The 24395-nt window shown below is 45.4% G+C and overlaps 1 protein-coding gene across 1 annotated transcript; it reads right to left on the minus strand.

The window, feature by feature from the left end:
- Positions 1-247: 247 nt before the first annotated feature.
- Positions 248-7066, minus strand: CHURC1 (churchill domain containing 1). Its single transcript, XM_056850866.1, has 4 exons — positions 7023-7066; positions 5049-5184; positions 4738-4808; positions 248-352 (listed from the first exon to the last, which is right to left on the minus strand). The coding sequence occupies exons 1-4, from the start codon at positions 7059-7061 to the stop codon at positions 260-262; spliced, it is 339 nt and encodes a 112-aa protein (XP_056706844.1). The 5' UTR covers positions 7062-7066; the 3' UTR covers positions 248-259.
- Positions 7067-24395: the final 17329 nt, after the last annotated feature.

Raw genomic sequence — 24395 nt, forward strand, 5'->3', positions numbered from 1 at the left:
ACAAACCTTACAGGGTTATTGTGAGGACAAAACGGAGGAGAGGAGAATGATGAAAGCCACTTTAGGTTCTCCCATTGGGAAGAAAGGTGGGATATAAATGAAGTAAATAAATAAATACGTTTTAACCTAAAAATCTTGCTGGTGGATTATACCACTTCACTCTAAACATGGAGTGGTTGTGATTTTTTAAATGTATCTGTTTAATAACAATCTTTTCCTGGGAGCAAAGCAGTGTTTTAAAACTGATTTTTAAAAAGCTTCAGAACAATGGAGTCATCAGATGAGGATCATCAGGCAAGACACTGATAGAATCTTCTGCTTTGCCACAGAGCAGGCACAGCATGGTATACTCCTGAAACAAAACACAAAACACATTTACATTGTGTCTTGGGAGATACACATACTTTCTTTGCTGCAATATGCAGTAAACCCCACAGCATGTTACATGTGCAGTTAATGCAGCCACAGCACTGGCTGCACCTAGCTAAAACTTCTAGCTGCCCAATGAATGCTAGGACTTGGCAAGGTGCTTAAAGGTAAAGATGGCTAAAGCACAGGAAAAGTTAGTGTGTTTCATGTATTCAAGATGGGCCTTGTTTCCTACATATGGGGCTGCAGCCAGTTAACTTTTAGTCATGCTTGGTTGAAAAACAAGAATGTCTAGTCTACTGACACACCAAGAACATGGTGCTGGACATGAAATTCAGCACCTCAAGAATCTCAGGTCTCTTTCAAATAAGCACGTTTCTAGCCCTTATTACTGCAATTAAAGTGAACATTGTTTAGACACTGGAACAGCTTACCAACAGAGGATCCTCTTCTAAAAACAGAGGTCCTCAAATTGTGGTACTCTGATCTTCACCCCATTTTCTTAAAATTAAGTGCACCAATTCCTGTAGAAATTATTTCCAGGCATGGATGCTTACAAGCACTAAGCCTTGGCTGGAGGGAGGAAGTAGGCCTCTCCAGCATACATGCCCATGCAGATGATGTCACATTACTTGATTCCTCAAAACCTGATCAGCATCAAAACAGCCTCCACTGAAAAATACTGTATTTGCATCCCCCATCGGGCTTTTATTGGGGGGAGGGATGTTCTTAATTTACAAAGTCATGTTTTTCAAATATCTGGGTAATTCCCACCCAGAGCACACACAAACTCCCTCAGTGACCTAGTTTTACTGTTTTCATGATTGGCAAAGGCCACAACTTTACTATTAGTTTATTTTATGGTCATTTGACCAAAAAAATAGAACACATCTAATCAGAAATAACATAAATTTGTAATAAAAACAGTATCAGTCAAAGAGTCCACAAAATAAAATATATACAGCAACACAAAATCTGGCCACACATCTCGAAGTTTGTGGGTTACTATCTTCCAGTAGTCGTTGGGATACAAGTTTTATTAGGCAGCCCTATATTATTTCTTAAAATTTCTTGGATAGTCTTAGATCTTAACTCATGATAGAGAGGGCAGTATAAAAAGACGTGTTCGCGGGTCTCAATTTCTTCACCCTTGCACGGGCAGACTCTCTCGGAAAGAGGAGTTTTTTTATATCTGCCTTCTAGGACGGCCGAAGGCAAAGCCCCACATCTGGCTAACGTAAAAGCCCTTCTAAATTTGTTCACCTCCAGTGTCATCAGATATGGGGCTACCATCATCAGGTGTCTGAACTTCTGTGAGGCTATGAAACCAGGCGACCTTGCGAGGTCATGCTGTCTCTCAGTGTCTTCCACTCTCTGCCTTACTACTTTTTTGAACTGATCTCCACTCAGTGTCAATAGATCCTGGGGTGAAAACCCTAATTTTCTTAGGTTTGACTGCACCTCCATGGACCATTTGGACTGATATACATCCAGACTAATCATTGCAAAGAGGCTTTACTATTAGAAGAGACAAGAGGGGGACCTTGGTTGCGTGTTCCCCACTTTTTAATCTTTTTGCATTTTTTTTCTGTGTATTTGCGACTTCAGAAACATACACCTGGGTGGTGCCTGCTTGCAGATTTTTTTTAATCTGGATGGCCACTTATCACTATTACAATGACAATCACATGATTTAGATAGACAACATTATATAGTGTAATAGTTGACGCCTGAGCTCAAATTGTCCTATATCCTTCTATATTGTATATATTATAGGCAATTATTCTGGTTTGTAAATAAACCACTTTGAGTACAATGGCAGAAATAAATGTCATGCATAAATACATAAATAAATATAAAGTCTCTGAGAGACAACACCAGCCCCTAAATAGCTGCCTAAATTCAGGGCAATGCTTACTCTACCTCCTCCTCTTTTCAATCCACATTATACACCAAGGAAATCTATACCCCGAAAAGACTAAGAAATTGTGAACAGAACCACCTAAATAGCCTCAATGCAGCTTTCAGAGTAATGATGAAATAACAACATACACAAAAAGCAAAGAACAGTGAAACAGTAGGACAGAGAAGCTCTCACCCAATCCCCTTTAATTTCCAAGTCTTCAGCTATGGTACATTTTCCTTACTTTTTTTTACAGTCGGGGCTAGAAACAAAGAGCCTAAGAAACAACACTGTGCTGTATACGAGATTCTGCCATGCATAGTATGCAGAATCGGAACTCTGCTTGTGTTCCCCCTCCTGTTTACACACATTTATGACAAACATTCAACATAATTAACCAAAAGAATACAGCCCTACTGGCCAATGCCATCAAGGCAAAATTCCAGCCGCCGCCAATTTATTACCACTTACATGATGCGCAGAGTATAAAACATTTATAACTAGCTATTTACATTATATTACAGAAGCTTCTAGAGACTACAGTAAGGCTTCTAGAGACTATAGCAAGGCCTCGTACAGCACGTATCTGGAACTGAGGCTAGATTATATTTAGTCCCTTTACATTCTCATTCCTGGAGAAACTGGGTTCTGCAGGACCTACAGACCCAATGGGTAAGTGAACAGCAGCAGCAAAGCTAACATTTGTCTCTCAGTAACTGACTGGAGCACAATCTGACAATGCCAGCTTACCACCAGGGAAGAGGCACTGGCAGAAAACACACTGCATGTTCCTTTGCTCTTTTGAATTGTCACCAGTTTTACTGCATGAACCACCACAGTGCCTAGCTCTCACAGAAATACCTACTGGATTGACTGGTGCTGCTTTCTCTACCCTCCATAAGCCAGATCCGGGCAGCAACAGCTACAAGTAAAGTACTTGGGGACATAGTATGCAAAATCCTTCACTGAAGTTGGTATCATTTCTTTTCTGTGTACATGAAGCTTTACAGTTCCCGTCTCTTTTGCAACATCCCTGTGAGGCACGTTAGGCTGAGAGTGTGATCTGCACAAAGGCTCTCAGGAGCTTCAGAGCACAATGAGAAAACTGAACTATACTCTCACACATAGAAACCTATATCTTAGACACAGTCTCAGAATGGTGTGGAAAATCAGCCAGCCCCTCAAAGTGCCTGGAAAACACAACCCCCTACACAACACAACCCAAGACAAAGTTGCGCCATGATACTTGTGGCCATGACCTTCATAAGTTTGGTTTAGCTTAGTTCTAATGCATACAGAGCTATTCTAGCAGTTATAATCCTTCACAGTTTAAAGGGACAAACAAGCATGTAGTGTTTTTAATGAGCAGCAAATGCCTTAAAAGGTGTTGCATGAACAAAGTGAACAGCTTCTGCTATCAAGTGTAAAAGCTCTTTATATCCCCCTGTTGTTCACAAGGAGCAACAAAGCCACCCGTTTTTCATGCCAACAACAGAATTTAGATAGGGAGACTGCAATGTTTAAAAGTATACTCACTTAGAAGTAAGTTCTATGGAAACTAACAGGACAATTCCAAATTTATTTTGAATTTTCATCTTCAGCTTTTTAAAGTACCCATTCAGAACATCAGAGTCAACAAAGCCACATGAGCTCTGAAAGCCCTAAAACAATGCTTCAGTATTCAGTTTGGCTAATATAGTAAAGCCAGATCGGCTCTGCATCAACACTGACATTGCATTATTACTACAGATTAATAATTTCTACAATATGTTGAGTAAAGTATTTTGCAGTCTTTTACACTTACGAACTTTTGAAAGATGAAAAATCAAAGCTTATCATCTAAAACTTGTCCAAAGGTCCAGTTACATCCCAGATTATCCTTGTGTATTCCCAAATTATCTCATGAATGGGGCCTACTGACTCTAAAGAAAAACTCTGATGAAAGCTGAACGTTCTCTCTCACTTGACTTCATTGTACTTTAAGTATCAAATTAGATACTATTTTATGAGAGCCAATGTGGCATTTTGGTTACAGTGTGGGACCAGGATCTGGGAGACCCAGGTTCTTATCTCCACTCAGCCACTGAAGCTTGCTGGGTGACCTTGGGCCAGTGACACACGCTCAGCCCCTGCCTCACAGTGTCATCTTAAGGACAAAATGGAGGAGATAAGAACGATGTAAACCACTTTGGGTCCCCACTAGGGAGAAAAGTAGGACATAAATGAAGTAAATAAGGCACACATTCACCTTTCACACACTAAACACTGAATTTTAAGTAGCGTTAACAGCTACAATATGTAATACAGAAACCACCTTCATACTTTCACTCAAAGGTGACATCAAATATGCACACATGGCCTTTAGAGTCTTTCAAAACATGGGAATTTAATGCTACAACAATTAGAGTTTTCAGTGGACATCATTAATAAAGAAACTCTTTAGAGATGTTACAAGGGGTCTGTACCTGGTAATCATCCACTACACTGAAAGAATATTCATGTCTGGCTATCACATGGTGACAGGTCTTACACACATCTGAAATGAAAAGCAAGAGATTTAGAAAGGCATGGAAGGCAATACCACTTAGAAGTCCAGTCAAGAGAACGTTCCAAGTCAAATTTGTGCTTTCAAAGTTATTCACAGATTCAAAGTGATAGTAGACAAAGGAAGACGCTTGGCAATCGATTCCTTAGAGATGCCCCTACCCAACCATGTCCTACTGGTGTTACCATCATTGCTCCTCCCTTAATCAGCAAAAGAATTTAATCTCCTTACGATCATAAGTGATAATTTCTTCTCCATCCTCTTCTTCTGATGTTCTGTTAATTATCATCACAAAATCCCTCTTTTTACATTCAATGCAGCCCAGATAGTTCAGCAAATAAGACCCATTCTCCAAGCAGATGTTACCCTAAAATAGTCAGAAAAGAAAATATATGTTTACATTAACAGCACCCTTTTCATAGAACAGAATCGTTAAGAGCTGATGTAAAACTTGCTAAAAGCACGAGCTTGGTTTAAATTTCAAACCACCCATGAAAACTGAATGCTTTTTCTTAGGCAAGTCACCACCTCTCAGCTACAATTTGTGCCAACTTCCCTGTAATATAGAGCTGATAATACTGGCTTACCTAACAGTCCTGTTTTAAAAATTAAAATTTAAAAATATGCCACCTTTCCAATTTAGTCATGGCTCAAATCAACCATAATTTAGCTGCACACAACTATAAAATAACAAAACACAAGTTAAAATACAATTTACAAAATAGAGATTATATGAATATATTTGTTTAAAAATTGGCCTGTCACTGGCAAACCCAAATTTTAGGGCAATTTATCAATTTTCCCAGTATCACATAATGATCACAAACGTATTACCTCCTAAGGAGGGTGAATGAATCAGTGTTCCTGCTGGGGCGAATCAGTTTAGAAGGACACATCACAGAGGGCCAATTACTGTGCTCCGTCGGCGAGACAATGGGGGGGGGGTTCACCCCAACCCGGTCCACGCTACGGCTTAGCTGCCCATCCTTGAGGATAAGCGTCACCAACTCCACACCTACTCTACTCTCCCACTTATGACGCAGTCCCAGGCCCGATTTGGAAACAAACAAACAAAAATCTCCAGTTTAAAACACCACAAAGGAGCCAAACTGAGGAAGGGCGTTCACAGTGGGTAGCCGTGTTAGTCTGTCTGCAGTAGTAGAAAAGGGCAAGAGTCCAGTAGCACCTTAAAGACTAACAAAAATATTTTCTGGTCGGTTATGAGCTTTCGTGAGCCACAGCTCACTTCTTCAGATACAGCTAGAATGTGACTCCATCTGTCTTTAAGTAGAGGAGAGTGAATTCAGACAAGCATTAGTGTGTAAGTGTTAAAGTATGTAAATGTGAATAGTAGGCGTGATGGGGTTAGGTGTGGTATGCAGGAGAGTCTGTGATGTCCAGGGGAGAGATGGGGGTGGAGAAATCAGCATTGGTAATGAGCCATGAATGCACGGTCTTCATTCAGCCTGGGTAAATGCATTGACTTTAGTTTGAATATCAACAGAGAAACTGCTGAATTACAGTTGATATTCAAACTAAAGTCAATGTCCTTCAGTGTTACTCCTCTGAAGATGCCGGCCACGGCTGCTGGCGAAACGCCAGGAAAGAAAATACCAAGACCACGGTCACACAGCCCGGATAACCTACGAGAACCAACGAACTCTGACCGTGAAAGCCTTCGACAATATTTTAAAGTCAATGCATTTACCCGGGCTGAATGAAGACCTTGCATTCATGGCTCACTACCAATGCTGATTTCTCCACCCCCATCTCTCCCCTGGACATCAGACTCTCCTGCATACCACCCCTAACCCCATCACGCCTGCTATTCACATTTACATACTGTTAACACTTACACACGAATGCTTGTCTGAATTCACTCTCCTCTACTTAAAGACAGATGGATTCACTTTCTAAGCTGTATCTGAAGAAGTGAGCTGTGGCTCACGAAAGCTCAGACCCTGCCAGAAAATATTTTTGCTGGTCTTTAAGGTGCTACTGGACTCTGGCCCTTTTCTACTACTGAGGAAGGGCGGTAAGTAAAGATGGGGAGGGGGAGGGGGAGGGGGAGGGGGAGGGGGAGGGGGAGGGGGAGGGGGGGCGTTGCTGATTGTTTCGGAGCACCCAACCGAGTGACGACGGTTGGGGGGGGAGGGGCGGCAGCATTCATGGCTCCTCCTGAGAGGAACCCTCCGGCCTTCTTACCCGAGCCGGGTACTTCGTCTTCACGCAGCCGCCGCACATGCCGCCTCCTCGAGGACTTCCCGTGTCTGCGGGGGGGGGGCCGTGACGTCACACTCCACGCGAGAGCGGGGGGGGGAAGAGAAAACAAACGAGACTTCTCCCGCGACCCCCTTCAGAGCCGTTTCTGCGCCTGAAAAAGACGCGGGACGCGCGAGAGCGGCGCCCTCCTGCCGCCGCGGCCTTGTCCAACCGCCGGCACTAGGCCCGACAATGGCGGCGGCGCCTGGTGGTGGCCGGCTGCCGGGACGGCCTGGCGGAGGGATCTGGGCCTGGCGGGGCGTGTGGCGGCGAGACGCCAGGCGCCGTCCTCCGCCCACCAGACCGTCGCTCTTCCCGACCGGCCTCTCGGCCCCGGCACGCAACGCCTGGGAAGGCGGGTTCGCGGCCGGCCGGGCCCGAGTCTCCCGCCGCATCCCCGCCAGAGCCCCGCGGACCACGCGCCGCCCTCGCCTGCCCCAGGGGTCTCCGACTCCCCCCACCCCGCCCGTTCCAGAGGCAGACCCAGGCCCCCGAGGGCCACCGGGCATGGCGGGGCCGCCCTCGTGCAGGCGGCGGCTGGTGGCGGGGGAACAGGTGCCTCACCATTCTAAAACCATTGCCCTCAATGGACTTATACGAGTTTAACTCTGTTTAGGATTGCATTGTCAGTGTGACAGCAGGTAGACTTCCCCTGACTATGGAAGCTCCACTGATTTAGCAATTTGTAATAATCTCTTTTCCTTTCTGTCAACTGTATTAGGGCAGCCAGGGAATGGCTTGTTGCTGGGCAGAATATCCCTGTATGTCTGCGTGCTAAGGAAGTGGGTTAAGAGTCATGGAGAGTCAGAGTGAACTGTAAACATTGATAGGAGAAACTGGATAGAACTGAGCTACTGCGCCGCCTCGATGTCTGGAGTGCTATCGGCCTACCCTGAATGTTGATGGGTTGTCATATTTTGAATTTGGATAAATATCCCTTCCTCAGTACGATCGGGGCTCAGAGATTTTTACTCGGTAGAGTGCTCTGGGTCGCAGCTGCCAGAATAAACTGTTTTCTTGAATAACGATCTGCAGGTCTCTCTCTCCCCCCACGAACCCCCGTTTGCCGTATCATCAGTTTCTCGGAAAACCTTTCTGCATCCTTTCAGTGACAGACACCATCAAAGGTCCATCCCTTTAACACTAACTCCATGAAACACTATAATAGAATGCAATGATCAACTGTGTCATAAGACCCTGACAGACCTTATAAAATCAGCACAGATGGATTGCTTGATTGTGCTGTGAACAGAGATTGTCAGCCAGGGCAGTCAAAGTTGCCTTGATCCCCTAACCAGGCCTGATGCATGAAAGTACCACATTGCTGGAAAATAGGGGGTAAAACCACTTCCCAACAGTATTCATGCTGGGTCAAAAAAGCCATGTGACTGTGACCTGAAATGGGTCGAGAATCAATGTGTCATCCAGTTATACATGAAGTTGCTGCCCCACCACATCTTCAATTAGCTGTATCCCTACCTGAGAAACGTTCAGAGGTCTAATAGCGTGTATATAAAGTGGCATCAAGTCATCACTGTCTTATGGCGACCCCAGCAAGGGGCTATCAAGGCAAGTGAGAAGCAGCAGTGGTTTGCCATTGCCTTCCTCTGCAGGATCTTCCTTGGTGGTCTCCTTTCCAAAATCTGACAGGATCGGGCTATACCTAGCTAGTTAGACATCAGCCATGTCAGATTAGGACGTAGTGAATTTCAGAAGCTGATTTTAGAACAGCTGGGACTGATACCCCGCCCCCCAGCCAATTTAATCTGAGGGTGAGGAATGGTGCTTTTGCTGGATCAACTGGTATACAAGGCTGCTATCACTGTACTCCACACCACATCAAGCTGTAGCTGGCAGGGTAAGTCTCTGCTCATGAGGAGACAAGAGGGGTTAGAAGCCTGAGGCCAGAACAAAAGCAAGCAAGGATCCAAAGAACAGGTGGTAGTTTTTACAGCACACAGTATCCTGCCAGCATCCATCAACAACACACAATATCCTGTCAGCATCTATCAATGAAATCAATTTGAATCTGTCCATACAGTATTGACAAGTGTCTGCTTCTGAGATCTCAGGGACTTCATCCACTTTCAACCTGGATTCTAGTTTAGGTCAGATAACAGAGGTTTTATCAGCAAAGATTCTTGCAAAATATTCCAAGTAAGCACCACATTTGTGCCAGGTGCGGGTAAGTTGGATCTAAGTGTTACCAGATCACAAAATCACATTAAGCAATTGAAATGGACAAGACTTAGCTGAAGCAATGTTGGCAGAGAAGAAAGATTTCTTTGCAGCTTTTACTTCTACCTCATAGGCCTTCAAATGAGTTCTATGGCATATTCTGATTGATTTGCCCTGTCTTCTGCCAGTGTTGCTCAAATCGCCAAATCCTATTCATTTCCCCCAACTACCTAATAAACAATGACATTTGGCCTCTGTTTGAGGGAGGGAGAGGAACAGGGCAGCGATCCTTTCGGTCACCCTAGATCAGGGGTGGGGAACCTTTTTCCTGCCAAGGGCCATTTGCACATTTATAACATCATTCGGGGGCCATACCAGGTGTAGCTCTCTGGGGGGGGGAGGCTAGGGTTGCCAGGTCTCCAGCCACCTCCTGGAGGTTGGCAATCCTAGGAGAGGCTATGCAGAGGAGGGAAGGAAGGAAGTAAAGAGAGGGAGGGAGGCTTCCCACACACACACACGCCTTCCTGGCTTCCCACACGCACACACACACACGCATTCACCGGGCCGTGCAAGCCTTCCCAGCTTCCCCACCCACACCCACCCACGCATTTACTGGGCCGTGCTAGAGGCCCAGTGATTGGGGGAAGGTTTCCTGGCTTCCAGGAACACATGAAGCTGCCTTATACTGAGTCAGACCCTTGGTCCATCCAAGTCAGTATTGTCTGCTCTGACTGGCAGCGGCTTCAATCATCTTCGGTCTCAGGCAAAGGTCTTTCACATCACCTACTTGCCTGGTCCCTTGAACTGGAGATGCCGGGGATTGAACCTGGGACCTTCTGAATGCCAAGCAGATGCTCTATCACTGAGCCACAGCCCCCCCTGGCCAGATCCAGGAAGGAGTCAACAGTCTCCCTGTTATTGGGAACAGGCTGGTCCAAACCCAGGGCGTTGGTGTTGAGGGCACTGGTGCCCAGGCCAGGCTTGATGATGAAGCCCAGGGCGACAACCAGGGCAGCTGAGCCCAGGGTGGTGAGCAGGAAGTAGGCGAGGGCGATGCTACCCAGCTTGCCCAGCAAGTGGGCCCCCTGCGCACACACTCTCCTGGCCACTCCTCCCACCAGTAGGGCTGTCGATTCGGTTCGTCCCAAACTGAAAAACAGCCGAATTCCCCCAGATTCTGCGGTTTTCAGTTTGGATGGAACCGAATTTTAAAAAAGGCGAGAAAACGACAAGCCAAATCCGGCGAGTTTGGGGCGCGCTGAATAAATTCGACAAATTTGAGGGCTCAGAATCAGCAGCATAACCGTCAGTTAGTAAGCAGCATTCTCCCACGGCCAATGGTGGCCAAGCTGGGTCTTCTCCTGGCCAATCAGCAGGGATTCTCACTTTTGAAATGGCCAGGAGAAGAGTCTAAAAACTCCTGTCCCTCCCCTCCCGTCCCAACTGTATTCATTGCCTTACAATTTGGTGGCAGTGCTGCTGAGAGATCCGATTCCTGACTGGGCCAAGCTGCTGGTGCTTATCGGAATAGGATTGGATTTACTTCTCCTCCATGCTCCTGCTGGAAGACATCCACACAGTGTCAGGAGCAAGCCATGAGGATGGTATGCAGTAGTGTGATTGAGGGTTGTTGTGCTATTCTGTCCAGGGTCCAGGGGCTGTTGTGCTATTCTGTCCAAGGCCAGTCTGTGCCCCGTGTTTAGTCTTCATAATTCCCATACTGTGGGAAATGCCAAGTACTCCTTCCTGCCTCTGGGAGGGGGGTTGCCTGGGTTACCAGTTATCTCCTATTGCTCTTCCATATATGCCTGTGCCTTACCTTTGCCCCTTACTAGTGTTCTTCTGAAATATGGCTTCTGAAACCTGTCGATTATAACCAATAAAACTGCTTTTGTGGACTTGCCGTCTGCTGGAATCTGTTTATGGGTTTGCCGCAGGGCTAGAGCTCACACACAGTTTGATTTTGGGTTTTTTTCTCTATACCTTTTCTCCTGTGTGTGTGTGTGGGGGGGGAAGTAGAGTCTGTGGGTGGGGGGGGGGAAGCCAAAGGGGGCTTTCACCCGTTCTGCCGAGGGGTGTGTGCCCGCTTGCCTCTGCGGGAGTGTGTGTTCTGCTTTTAAAGTTTTAAAGTTTAAAGTTGAGTCTGTGCGGCGGCTAGCAAGTCTCTCTCAGCTCAGCACCCGGGTCGCGCCTCCTCCTCCTCCTTGATTTTTTTCCCCGTTTGGGGTTGAGCCGATCCGTACTGGTTTAAGGGGGGAGCTTTGCCCATTCTGCAGAGGGTGTGTGCCTGATCGCCTCTGCTGGAGTGTGTGCTGTGCTCTGCTTTTGGTTTTTCCCCTAGCCTGGGGTTGAGTGTGACGGTGCGGCTTGCGCTAGTCTCTCCCTGGCGCCGCTCAGCACCCGCGCCTCCTTCTCCTTGGTTTTTCCCCGTTTGGGGCCGAGCCATACTGGTTTGAGAGGGGGGGTTTCGCCCATTCTGCCTGGATGTGTGGGTGCCCGCTCGCATCTCTCTCTTCCTGGTTTGAGGGGTGGGGGCTTCAGTTGTGTGTCCTCAGGTTTTCCCTCACTCATAAGATCGGTTAGGTCTGTTTTGATGCTCGCTCAAAACTGGTTTTCAAATTGTGACTTAAACAATGCATTTGCCCGGTCCCGAGACTCCTGACTCCCGAGTCCGATGCAAAAGGGGAAATTCCACCCCCACCTGCTCCTTATGCATAGCTAGCGCGCCTCTGTCCCTTTCCATGGTTTGCAAACTCCCAAGGTCGTGTCACTTGTTGCTTTGCATGGTTTTGCAAACTTTGAGTCCAAACGATCTATTTATTTCTATTCATTCCAAAGGGCGGAGGGGGGGACCCCTTCTGGGCCCCATAACTCGGGACCCCCTGCCCCAATCGTCACCAAACTTGGGGGTTCTTGCAAGAAGGATCCCCTCAAGCTACGCTGAAAGTTTGGGGCCTCTACCTCCAAAAAGCCCCCCCCCGGAGCCACAGAAAGCCGTGAATGTGTTTGTAATGGCTTTTTTGCAATGGGCAGATTAGGGGGGACCCCTTCCGGGCCCCATATCTCAAGGCCCCCTGACCCAATCTTCACAAAACTTGGGGGTTCTTGCAAGAAGGGTTCCCTCAAGCTTTGCTGAAAGTTTGGGACCTCTACCTCCAAACATGCCCCCCCGGAGCCGCGGAAAGGCGCAAATGTGTTTTTAATGGCTTTAAACAGCCGAATTTCCCCCCAAACTCCGAATCTCATGCCAAATTCCACGGATCCGAATCGGGGGAGTTCGGACTTCGGCATTTCCCAAATCAAAACGTGCCAAATTTTGCCGAATCCGAATTTTACCAATTTTTTTTTCAACAGCCCTACCCACCAGCCCAGGTGATGCAATTCCCCCCCCCTCCACACACACACATCCATTCACCAGGAAGCGCGGCCCTGCAGCAGCAATGGTGGCGGCTTCCATAGGAGAGTCTGTGGGCCGCAGCCAATGATGTTGTGGGCCTTAAACGGCCCGTGGGACAGAGGTTCTCCACCCCTGCCCTAGATCATCAGTCAGTCAAGGGTATCAGAAGAATCTCAGCATTTCCAGAGTATTCTAGAAACCCACAGGATCCCTTAGCTGCAATACTGTTTGCATTGGGAGCGCCATCGGGGAAGATCTGTCTCTAAACCCTGTTTGGTCTTCCAGGGCAACTGGTTATCTGCTGCGTGAAACAGTATGCTGGACAAGTTGGACCCCTGATCTGACCCAGCAGGCTGTACTTATGTTCTTAGGTATCATCTTTGGATTCATCCAGTAGACAGGTCCTTTGTGTTTTATAGGCCTCCAGGAGACTCATGCAACCTTCCACACCCTGCATCCACACCTCTTCTTTAAAGACACTTAACTTTTGTGACTCTGTCATGAGGCCCATCCTGGTCCTCAAGATAACCTTTTTTAATTAAGTGCCAACATAAGACAATGCCTTTTTGCAGCATCTCTAGCAAGAGCAGGGAACAGCAAACCACAAAGCCCCACAGACAGGGATAACATTTCTTCTCCAAAAGGAATCCACTGATAGGATTAGCACCAGCCAGAGGCAGCAACAGAGCTCCTATCTATGCAAGGGGTTATAATTGTAACAAGAATGATAAAACCATGAAGTGGGAGTTACCATTGCCTTTCCCAGAAGCAAGCAAAGGAAGAAGAGTCTCTTGCAGAATAGGCCCATATCAGGCAAACATAGGGCAAAAACGCATGGTTGCTTTAGCCTCCTTTATTCCCTGTTTCAGCCAAGATCGAACACATGCGTTTTGCCGAACGTGCGTTCGATCCTGGCTGAATCCTGGCTGAAACAGGGAATAAAGGAGGCTAAAGCGACCATGCGTTTTTGCCCATAGACTCAGGATCTGTGAAAACTGAATGCCATTAAGCTAGGGTACCTGTTTAGCTCTCTGTATTACTTTAGCTCTGTTAAAACCTTCCCTGCTCTTTTTGTTCCTCCTTTATGAGTAATTACATATACCTTCCCTTCTTACACTGCTTTCCCAAAATAAAGTTAAAACTTATAGTGTTAAGACAGCCTGTGTCGTCATCAGATCACTCGGATGTAAAAGGACTGGATTATGTGAAGGCCGGCTCTCAAGTGAGCCAAACTGTGTATTTGGTTGGACAGGATGGGATGAGGTGTGTGTGTCAGAGAGACAGAGGCAGAAGTAGACCACTTCAACTCTTAAAGTGACAGGTGGTGGCAGCTACACAGTAAGGGTGTGTGTGCTATTGTTTCAGGGGCAAACAATATCCAAACAGCTCCAAGTGGGCTGCAGAAGCAGGGTCCTCCATCTCTGGTATTCCCGGGCCCTTCCTGGAGTAACAGACTCTGACAGACTCTGTTGCCACTTCAGATCTGAGCCTGAAACTGTGAGAAGAAAAAGAAATTTGGAAGGGGGGGCTGCTGAAGAGTTCTAACTCACTCTTCTTGTTAGACCTTGAATACATGCATCCCTATTCAGAATCTAGTTAAACCAAAGCATTGAATTTAAATTGGTATAATTAAGGGTAGAATTACCACAACTGCTTTGGGTCTTCAAGCTGCCAAACAGCCTTAAAGTCCTGAGTGAAGCCATTTCCATTCAAGAAGCAGTTGGTAGGAAGGTGCTATACCCTTCTACTGCCCTTCCCTCAAACAACCCTCACCCCCCATGATGCCTGGTGACACTGAAGGGGGTTAGTGCCTTTTGGTTGATTATACTCTTAGAATCGACCCCTTCCTGAGAAGTGGTATGTTATTGTATTCAGTTAGTCACCTACTAAGCAGGACTCAACTACTTTACTCACTTTAAAAAGTAAGTGCTCCAATGAAATTATGTGTATATATGTGTATATGCAAGTATTACAAAGTCTTAAAATTCAGTAACAGTGTATACAGTAAAGCAAGCAAGTTCTACATACTATTCAGTTTTAAAATCCAATACTTAAAATATAACAGTCTGATTTAGTTCAAAGTATCTAATTCACACTCTAGAATAATATATAAGTAAATCCATACATACCAAGACCATCTTCTGAGATCCTCAGTCCAAAGACTTAGAGAGGTTTGAAGTTCTAGCTCTTTCCCTGCCCATATTTATAGTGTTTCAATCACATTGAAAAGGGGCTGTCTTGGCAAAGTTATGTAAGCTGGAGCAGGGAGCGTTCACCACACATGCTCTGTTGCTCCACTACAGACTACCATATAAGGACTTCCACTTCCAGGAGGCTAAGCATAAACAGTCAGTTTTGAGTTTTGTTATATTCTATATAACTATTTTTACCATCATTCTCATCTCTAGAAAAATACGTTAAGAATGAACCTATTCATTAATTTCTACCATCATGTCTTCATGTTAAAATCTTAAAATACAATATATTGTTTACATTACATCATTAAATCTTAGTCAGCATAATATGCCCTTGGAGTATAGAATGTGAAGAGCATTTCTGCACTTGAAGTCATTGAAAAGGCAGGAAGTGCTGCGAACACTGCTCTGTTGTCTTTAAAAACGCAGGAAGTGCTGAGAGCACGTTGCTCTGTAGCCATTGAAAAGGCTGGGAAAGGTCATTGAAAAAGGCTGAAAGTGCAGAGAGCAAATCTGCACTAACACTGAAATCTTTGACAGAGTAATTCAGAAACATAAGCCTCTGGCCAAAATATCCAGGCTCTCTTTCCTTTTAAAAGGAAAATGAAGCCTCTGCTGTGTAGTTTGTATGTGTAGTTTGGTTTTACATTGAATACTTCTGTATATGTACAACACTAATACCACAGTTCATATGTTCTAATATGTCAAAGCCTGCAACAACTGTCTGGGGGAAGGGAGTGGGTCAGGAAAGTGTTTGTCATCTCCCATCCACACAATGATTATCCACTGGAAACCATTCCACTGCTTTATTGCTGTTAGGCTTTGCCCTGTACTCAACGATATGAGCTTACTGCCATTATGTGTAATTCCATCCTAAGGCTGCAACTAAAACTACATTCTGTGGAAGTAACTTGCAGTGCAGAAAGGAATAAGGGGTGTTTGCTGTTATTTGTATTTTCTGTGGCATGTAAAACAGTGTTTCACTTACCTGTAACTGTTGTTCGTCCAAGGTCTTCTGTGCAGGCACACATTGGGGACTGCGCATGCGCAGGCCTGCCGCCGGGAAGATTCCACAGCTTCTAAAGGCTAGAATAGGGGGCGCCGCCCCATCTGCACACGCGTCCGTTTTCCCGCCAAGACGGAGCCCTCTATAGGCGGCGCCCCCGTATTCCCTCAGTTCTTTCTCCTGCCAAGTGTACCTGTAAGCAAGCACAAACAGTAAAAAGCTCACAGCGGGGCAGGAGGGAGGGATGTGTGCCTGCACAGAAGACCTTGGACGAACAACAGTTACAGGTAAGTGAAACACTGTTTTCGTCTACAGGCTTCTGTGCAGTCCCACATTGGGAGACTATATAGCTACTCACCAAGGAGGAGAGAGTGAGCTGTTAGTCAAACAATGAATGCAAGACTGCTCTCCCAACTGCAGCATCCCTTCTACTTTCAGAATCGACAGCGTAATGACGGACGAAGGTATCTGGAGAAGCCCAAGTGGCCTCTTTACAGATGTCCTCTAAAGGAACACCACTTCAGAACGCTGCAGACGACACAGCTCTAGTAGAATGAGCCTTGAGCGAATCAGGACATTGCACGCCGGCATGTTGATAACAGGAACGGATGGTCTGGACAATCCACCTGGATAAAGAAGCAGAAGAAGCCGTCCAACCCTTCTTGGGTCCCGCAAAACAAACAAACAAAGAGTCTGACTTTCTAAAGTCCCTTGTACGTTGTAAGTAATACAATAAAGCTCTTTTAACATCAAGCGAATGTAAAGTGTGTTCAACTGGGGAAGAAGGCTGAGGAAAGAAAACTGGTAAGGAAACAGATTGGGTTAGATGGAACTTGGAAACCACCTTTGGTAAAAACTCACAACTGGGCCTCAAAACCACCCTGTTTGGAAAAAATTGAATAAAGGGAGGAGAAGCTCTCAGAGCCGCCAGTTCACCCACGCGGCGGGCTGACGTTATAGCCACCAAGAAACAAACCTTTTTAGATAGGAGAGAAAGGGGAACCGTGGCCATAGGTTTGAACGGCGACAACATTAACCTAGAAAGCTCCAAAGATAAAGACCATTGGAAAAACTTTTTAGGAACCGGGGGAAACAGGTTGTTAAGACCCTTTAAAAACAGTTTAGAGGTGTAATGTGAAAAAAGGGGGCCGCCCTCTATCCATATATGAAAGGCAGAGATGGCGGCCATATGTACTTTAATTGAAGATGTAGCCAGGCCTGTTCCCTTGAGCATGAACAGGTAGTCTAAAACCCTGGGCAAAGGAGCGGAATGGGGTCGCAAACCATGAGCCTTAGCCCAAACAGAAAAACGGTACCACTTGCAAGTATAAGACCGACGGGTAGAGGGCTTCCTAGCACCCAACAGTACCCTCAGAACATTATTAGAAAAATTTATGCCAGTGGTTTGAGGAGCCAGGCTGTCAGACGAAGTCTGTCGGGATCTTGATGAGGAATCCTGTTGTAAGATAGCAGGTCGGGTACAGGGGGAAAACGAAACTATGTGTTCTGTGAGAGGAACATGACTGTTGAAAACCAAACCTGTCTGGGTCAGAAGGGAGTTATTAAAATGCAATGGGTCTTGTACAACTGGACCCGTTTGACCACCTTCACCAACAGGGGCAAGGGAGGGAAGGCGTAGAACAACCCTCTGTCCCAAGGGATTGAGAAGGCATCCCCTATGGAAAGAGGATCGAATCCCACTCTTGAACAAAACACTGGAGCTTTGGCGTTGTCTTTGGTTGTGAACAAGTCCACGTCGGGAAATCCCCAACGACGAAACATCTGCTGAAGGTAAAGCCAATTCACTCGTGATGAGGAGCGAAGTTCCTGCTGAAATCGTCCGCTAGCACATTTCTGGAACCCACAATGTGAACCGCCTGTAAGGTAACATTGTGAAGATGAGCCCAATCCCATATCATTGTAGCCTCCCTGCATAAAGACTGGGAGACTGTACCCCCTTGTCTGTTGATGTAACACAGAGCCGTGGTGTTGTCGGTCTGTAGAAGAACACACTCGTTCCGGAGGATGTCTGAAAAAGAGAGAAGAGCATGCCGGATAGCCCGCAACTCTAACAAATTAATGTGCAGGGCAGTTTCAGATTGAGACCATCGGCCTTGAGTCGAGCGGTCATCACAATAGGCTCCCCAACCCAGCAAAGACGCATCAGTGGTTACCACCTTAGTAGGAATGAACACCCTGAAAGGGACCCCAGAGGCAAAATTCTCATCTCTAGACCACCACGAAAGCGATCTAACGACCACCCTGGGGATGGAAAACTTTTTAGATTGTGGATGAATGAAGGGGTTAAAATTTTGAACAAACCAATTCTGTAATGGGCGCATATGAAGCCTGGCATAAGGGACCACAGCCGTAGTGGATGCCATCAAACCCAGGAGCACCTGGACATCCCGAGCAGGCCGGAAACGGACAGCTTGAAAGCTAAAAACCAGTTTCCTCAAGGCTTGACGTCTGTCATCGGGTAAGAAAGCCCTGCCGAGGGAAGAATCCAGGAGGACACCTATGAACTGGGTAAGTCTAGTGGGAGTTAACATAGACTTTTTGAAATTAATTAGAAAACCCAAGGTCTGCAACAAACAAACTGTAGTCTGGACCTGATTATGCACCAACTCAGCAGTAGGGGCGGTAATAAGCCAGTCATCAAGGTAAGGAAAAACAGAAATACCTTGAGACCTAAGGTGAGCTACGACCACAGCCATACATTTAGTAAAGACTCTGGGAGCTGTAGAAAGCCCAAAGGGGAGCACAGTGTACTGGAAGCAATGATCTCCCGCTTCAAAGCGGAGATATTTCCGATGCTCAAGAGATATTCCAAAATGGAAATAAGCATCTTTGAGATCAATCACAGCAAACCACCAACCAGGGTTCAATAAAGAAAGGACATGGTTTACTGTCAACATCCGAAACTTTTTAATAACCAAAAACGTATTTAAACATTGCAGATCAAGAATGGGCCGTAGGCCCCCATCCTTCTTTGGAACTGAAAACAATCTGGAATGAAAACCAAAACCCAAGGAGTCCAAGGGTAACATTTGAACAGCCCCTTTTAAAACCAACTCATGCAGAGCCTGACCCAACGTGGGTATTGGCCGGTGAGAGGGGCACAGGGGGGATGAAAGAGGAGGTAACCTAACAAACTCCAAACTATAACCAAACTCAATTATGTGTAAAACCCATGTGTTGGTAGTGATAGCTTGCCAGGCCAACAAAAAAGGGGCCAGGCGATCACCAAACTGAACTGCGGAGGGTACCCCCTCCCCCTCCAGTCAGAAAGCAGGTTTTTGGCCCTGCTTGGGAGATGAAGGTTTGTGTCCAGAATTGCGAGACCTATTACGGCCACGCCTGTTCTGTTGGTAAGGCTGAAAAGGTTGATAGGGCCTGTTCTGCCAATAGTGGGGTTGGTACTGCCCATGCGGAGACCCACGATGCTGAGACTGGTGATCTCTGTAGGCAAACTGAGGCCGCTGATAGGTTGCAGGAGGAGGAGCCGAGACTCCCATGTACCTGGCTGTTTGCTTCTGCGCTTTGAGTTGCTTCAAAGCCTCATCCATAGAAGCGGCAAACAGAGTTTTGCCATCAAATGGCAAGTCCTCAATATGATTTTTAACATCCTGAGAAAGGCTGGTGGAACGAAGCCAGGAAAATCTCCGAAGTGACACAAAGGCAGCCATAGCTCTCGCAGAGCAATCTGTGCCGTGGCGGCCAGCATTCATTTAGTTACTAGCCAACTTGATGCCCTCGTTCATAACCACTCTGGCCAAAGAACGCTGATCATCAGGCAGGAACTCCATTAAGGTGGTCATACGGTTCCATAAGTAACCTTGATAACCAGCCATAAAAGCCTGATAATTGGCTATACGGAAACTCAGAGCATCCGCAGAATAACCTTTGTGACTATGAATGTCAATCTTTCTGCTGTCCTTATCCACAGGGGTAGAGTTAATGCCATGGCGATGCTTGGATTGCACTTCAGCCACTATCATGGACGAAGTTGGAGGGTGAGAAAATAAAAACTCACACTCTGAAGGCTGAATCCTATAAACATTCTCCACTTTGCGAGAAGTGGAAGAACAGGACGAAGGTTTCTCCCAAATCCGCTTGGCATTGTCCATAAAGTCAGACAACACAGGTAGAGAGACAGTCACAGGTGCATCAGAGAAAATTGGGGCTAAAATCTTCTCCTTCGGTCTAAGCACTGAAGAAGTAATATCAACTTCCAAAGACTTAGCCAAGCGCAGCATCTGGTCAGCAAACCCCTGAATGTCCTCATTGGGGGAAACCGGAAGACCACAGAAAGCCTCATCAGGAGATGGATCAGAGGGAGTCTCGGATCCGACGTCAGAGCAAAGAGGCAGTGACTCTTTATCAGAGTCCGACCCACTGCCGTGAACAGAAAGACGGGAGTCTCCAGCCGGACACGCAACTGAAGAGAAGCCGTGGAACGGAACAGACCATGGCATCGGCTGATGCTGGTAAGGAACTGGGAACCACGATGCACCACAGGGGTTCCAAGGCGCAGTAGGCTGCATCGGCCATTGCTGGGGCCACCAAGCTTGTGGACCCATAGGCTGTTGCGCTGGCACGGATCCAAGAGCCTGTGCTGATGTAGACGGCTGGTTTGGAACTGAAGGAGTGGGAGGCAAAAACATGGATTTTGCCAACTCCAAATCTGAGGCTGAAAAGTCAGGAAAAGCCACCTGGGAACCGGGAGACTCAGAACCCAACAGAGGCGAGGGGGTTCTGGGAGGAGGAGGAGTACTGGGTCCCTCCAATCCCGTAGAATCCGTAGCTCGTGGACCCGAAGAAACCAAGGCAGCTGCCTTAGGAGGCCTAGCAGGCTTAGAAGGCTTATCCAAGTGCTTAGTCTTGCGTTTAGCCTTTTTGCTGATAGGCTCAGAAACACCCTTAGGCGGAGCCCTGGAATCAGTGGACGTGGAGCGCTTGCGTCCCGACGTAGATGGATCCATAGCCATGGAACCGACAGGCTCTAGTGCAGATACTGGCTCACGCCCGGCTGAAGAAGTCAAAGCTGGCATCTTTGAGCCCAACAAAACCTTTTCATAAAGCCAAGACTTCAATTTGTCTGCTCTGGAATTTCTGGCTCTGGGTGTGAAAAGAACGCAGATCGTACAAGAGGCCATATTGTGGCCCTCACCCAGGCAATAAACACAATGAATATGATCATCAGATTTTGGCATCTTAGCACCGCACTTGTGACACTTTTTGAAGACTGCGGCGTTTGACGACATTTTGAAATATTGTGAACAAACACGTAATACTTCACCACAATTGTCGAAGAGAAGACTAGCGAAGCTAGAACGGTCCTTTCCCGAACGGCGGCAGAGAAAGAACTGAGAGAATACGGGGGCGCCGCCTCTAGAGGTCTCCGTTTCGGCGGGAAAACAGACGCGTGCGCAGACGGGGCGGCGCCCCCTATTCTAGCCTTTAGAAGCTATGGAATCTTCCCGGCGGCAGGCCTGCGCATGTGCAGTCCCCAATGTGGGACTGCACAGAAGCCTGTAGATGAACTGTTTTATCAACTCTTGCTCATAAAAAAACTGGGTATCTGTGGATCACAGTAGAAAAAGTTGTACTCGTCCATGCAAAACCTAAAAACAGGAACAAAATCCATATGATAATGTTTATTGTCAAAGTTGCTATTGGATAGCAGCATCAGCTTTGCATCTAGCATCTAAACATAAGATAGGGCTTTTCCTCATTCTCAACTTAACACTGATTTTCTTGGCAGTCGATCTACAAGCAATTGAATCAGTTTGGGCACAATTCTTCCACATGTCTGCCCTCCCTCAGCATTTTCACAGTTGTGGAATCAGTTTATTTCCTTCTGTATGTGCCTTAAATAATCAGACTTTTCAAGGGTGGGTGCTGTCATGATCGGTGGCATCACAGCACCCCCTTTATTTCTTGTGCATGCTTATATCAGTAACATGGCTGCATTTTTTTTAAAGCCACTAAAATAACGATATATCACTGTAATGATTAAGCAGGTCTAATTTTTTTAATCAAAATGGAAACCACTTGTTTTCAGGGCAGAGAGGAGAAGGAGTGGTTTGAAAATGATGTCCATCCAATCATCAAAACGTGGACTGGAGGTGGGTGGGAGGAAAAGGGTACACGAGGGAAAAGGCAACTCAAAATCAGCTTCCAGAAAAAGAAAAAGTGGTCTCAAAAGAACCAGGAAAAACCAGGGTGAAAAACAAACGAACCAAAGTGAAAACTAAAGGCATAAAAATGTGTGTGGAAATTTGGATAAACCAAAGCAATAAGGGCCAGACAAAAAAACCATGTGGGAAAGCCTGTAGACTACACCAGGAATTTAAATCATATCCTAGCATTTCTTTTCCTTTCATTCATTTTTTTTTTTTGTAACATTCAACCTGAAGAAAAGTTCTGGAGAACTCAAAAGCTTGCATACTGTTGTGTCATTTGGGTAGTCCTAATAAAAAATATTGTGTGGGTTGTGTTATTGGTTTGGGGTTTTTCTTTTGGACTAGCAGCTGACAATTTATCAGTGAAATCCTAAACAGAGTTATGCCTTTCTAAATTCATTGAATCAATGGGCTTAGAAGGTTGTGACTCTACTTAAGACTGCACTATGGGACAGCTCCAGAAAAATATGTTTGACACTTCAATACCTTTAAGATAGCTATATAAATTTGTTTAAAGCTAAATTCTCAAGTTTAACTGTGTTGTGGATTGGGCCATAGTTTGTTTATTTACTTCATTTATAGCCTAGCTTTCTCTTTAACAGGGACCAAAAATAGATTACGGTACATCTTCTCCTCTCCTCCATTGTGTCAATTTTATCCTCACAGCAATCCTGGGAAGTAGATAGGACTGAGTGTGTATAACTGGCCCAAGGTCACCTGGATATAAAATATACCATACAATGCCCTGACTTGGATTGCCCAGGCTTGCCCAATCTCGTCAGATCTCAGAAGCTAAACAGGATTGGCCCTGCTTAAGAAGTGGATGGGAGGAAATCCAGGGTTGCTACTTACTTGAGTGGACCAAGGAACTCCAGGGTTGCTGTGTACTATTTGCAGGCAATGGCAAACCATCCCTGAACGTCTCTAGCCTTGAAAACCCTGGAGGGTTGCCATAAGTTGGCTGTGACTTGATGCCACTTTCCACCACAAAGGATTTTGAATGTAAGGATTTTGAATAGTAGGTCTCAGGAACGACAGCATATTTGCAGAACAACTTTTATTTGTTTGTTGGTAAAATGTGTCCTAATGGGCTGCCAGAGTGGCTAACCGCTTAAAACATACATGATAAAATTACATTATAAAACCATTAAAATCAACCCACATCCCAAACATACATAATTTTTTTGCAGGAAGATGATGCTGTTGTAGAAGGTATGATAATAACAGCCTATAGACTGAACTCTGCCTATGCTGCAAAAAATAAAGTTCCAAGGGATTGTTTGATTCAGTTTTTTTCAAGAAGTCACCGTGACCTAATCTTGAATAAACATTTTAATCATCCGGTGAGACTGATGAAAGAAATACCTGGAAGTCTTCTGAGGAAAAGAAAAAACTTTGCAGAGTTTGTGGAAAGACTGAAATACAATGGAATACAACACAGATGGGAATACCCTCAAGGAGTTTCTTTTATCTTCAAGGCCAAAAGATTTAAGTTTACAGATACTGTTAAGGCCGAGCAATTTTTACGAAGATATGAAGGGGAGTTACGTAAGCCACCAGGTCAACCTTTAAAAGAACTGGAGGGAAAGGACCATACTGATGAAGAAAAGGCAGAAGAAGCAACTGGGGGGGCATCATCCTCAGACGAGGGAGGAGCTGGCTGATTTATATAAAGGGGAAATAAAATGGGATAAGCGGGGAGGGGGAGAGAAAGATAATGTGGAGGTTTAAAGGGAAGAAGAAAAATAATTATACAATCTTAAGTAGGGGTTTATATTAATAATAAAAATGCTACAAATATTATCATGGAATGTAAATGGTTTGAATTCACCAAATAAGAGGAAAAAAGTATTTTACCATCTACAAAGGTCTAAAGCTAATATTTTCTGTTTACAGGAGACACATATGGTGCCAAAGGATATTAACAGGTTGGAGCAAATAAGAATGGGCAAATTATTTACTGCGTGTAATGATTTTTTTTTTAATGGTATTGCTATGTATGTTCCTTTAGCACTAGAACCTAAAGTTTTGTATAAAGATGTAGATGGGAGAATTTTGATTGTGGAAATTGTAATGGGATTTCAGAAAATAATTGTAGTGGGTATTTATGCAACCAATATAAATCAGAAATCATTTTATACTAATCTAGCATCGATATTAGCAGAATATGCCAATGAAAAAATGATTTGGATGGGAGATTTTAATGGGGTAATAGAACCAAGATTGGATAGGTCAACAAAGAAGAAAAAGAGTAAATTTGAATGTAAACTACCTGGTATTTTTAATCATATAATAGATCAATGGGAAATGTTTGATATATGGAGATTAATGAATGGTAATAAAAAAGGGTAT

This window comes from Euleptes europaea, chromosome 6 (genome assembly GCF_029931775.1).
Source record: "Euleptes europaea isolate rEulEur1 chromosome 6, rEulEur1.hap1, whole genome shotgun sequence".
Taxonomy (NCBI): Eukaryota; Metazoa; Chordata; class Lepidosauria; order Squamata; family Sphaerodactylidae; genus Euleptes; species Euleptes europaea.

Excerpts from the sequence above, each read along its gene's own strand:
- CHURC1 (XM_056850866.1), bottom strand. The coding sequence starts at position 7,061 with ATGTGCGGCGGCTGCGTGAAGACGAAGTACCCGGCTCGG. Across the intron at positions 5,185-7,022 it reads AGACGAAGTACCCGGCTCGG|GGTAACATCTGCTTGGAGAA; the intron begins GTAAGAAGGCCG and ends TGACTATTTTAG. Across the intron at positions 4,809-5,048 it reads AGAAATTATCACTTATGATC|ATGTGTGTAAGACCTGTCAC; the intron begins GTAAGGAGATTA and ends TTTTCATTTCAG.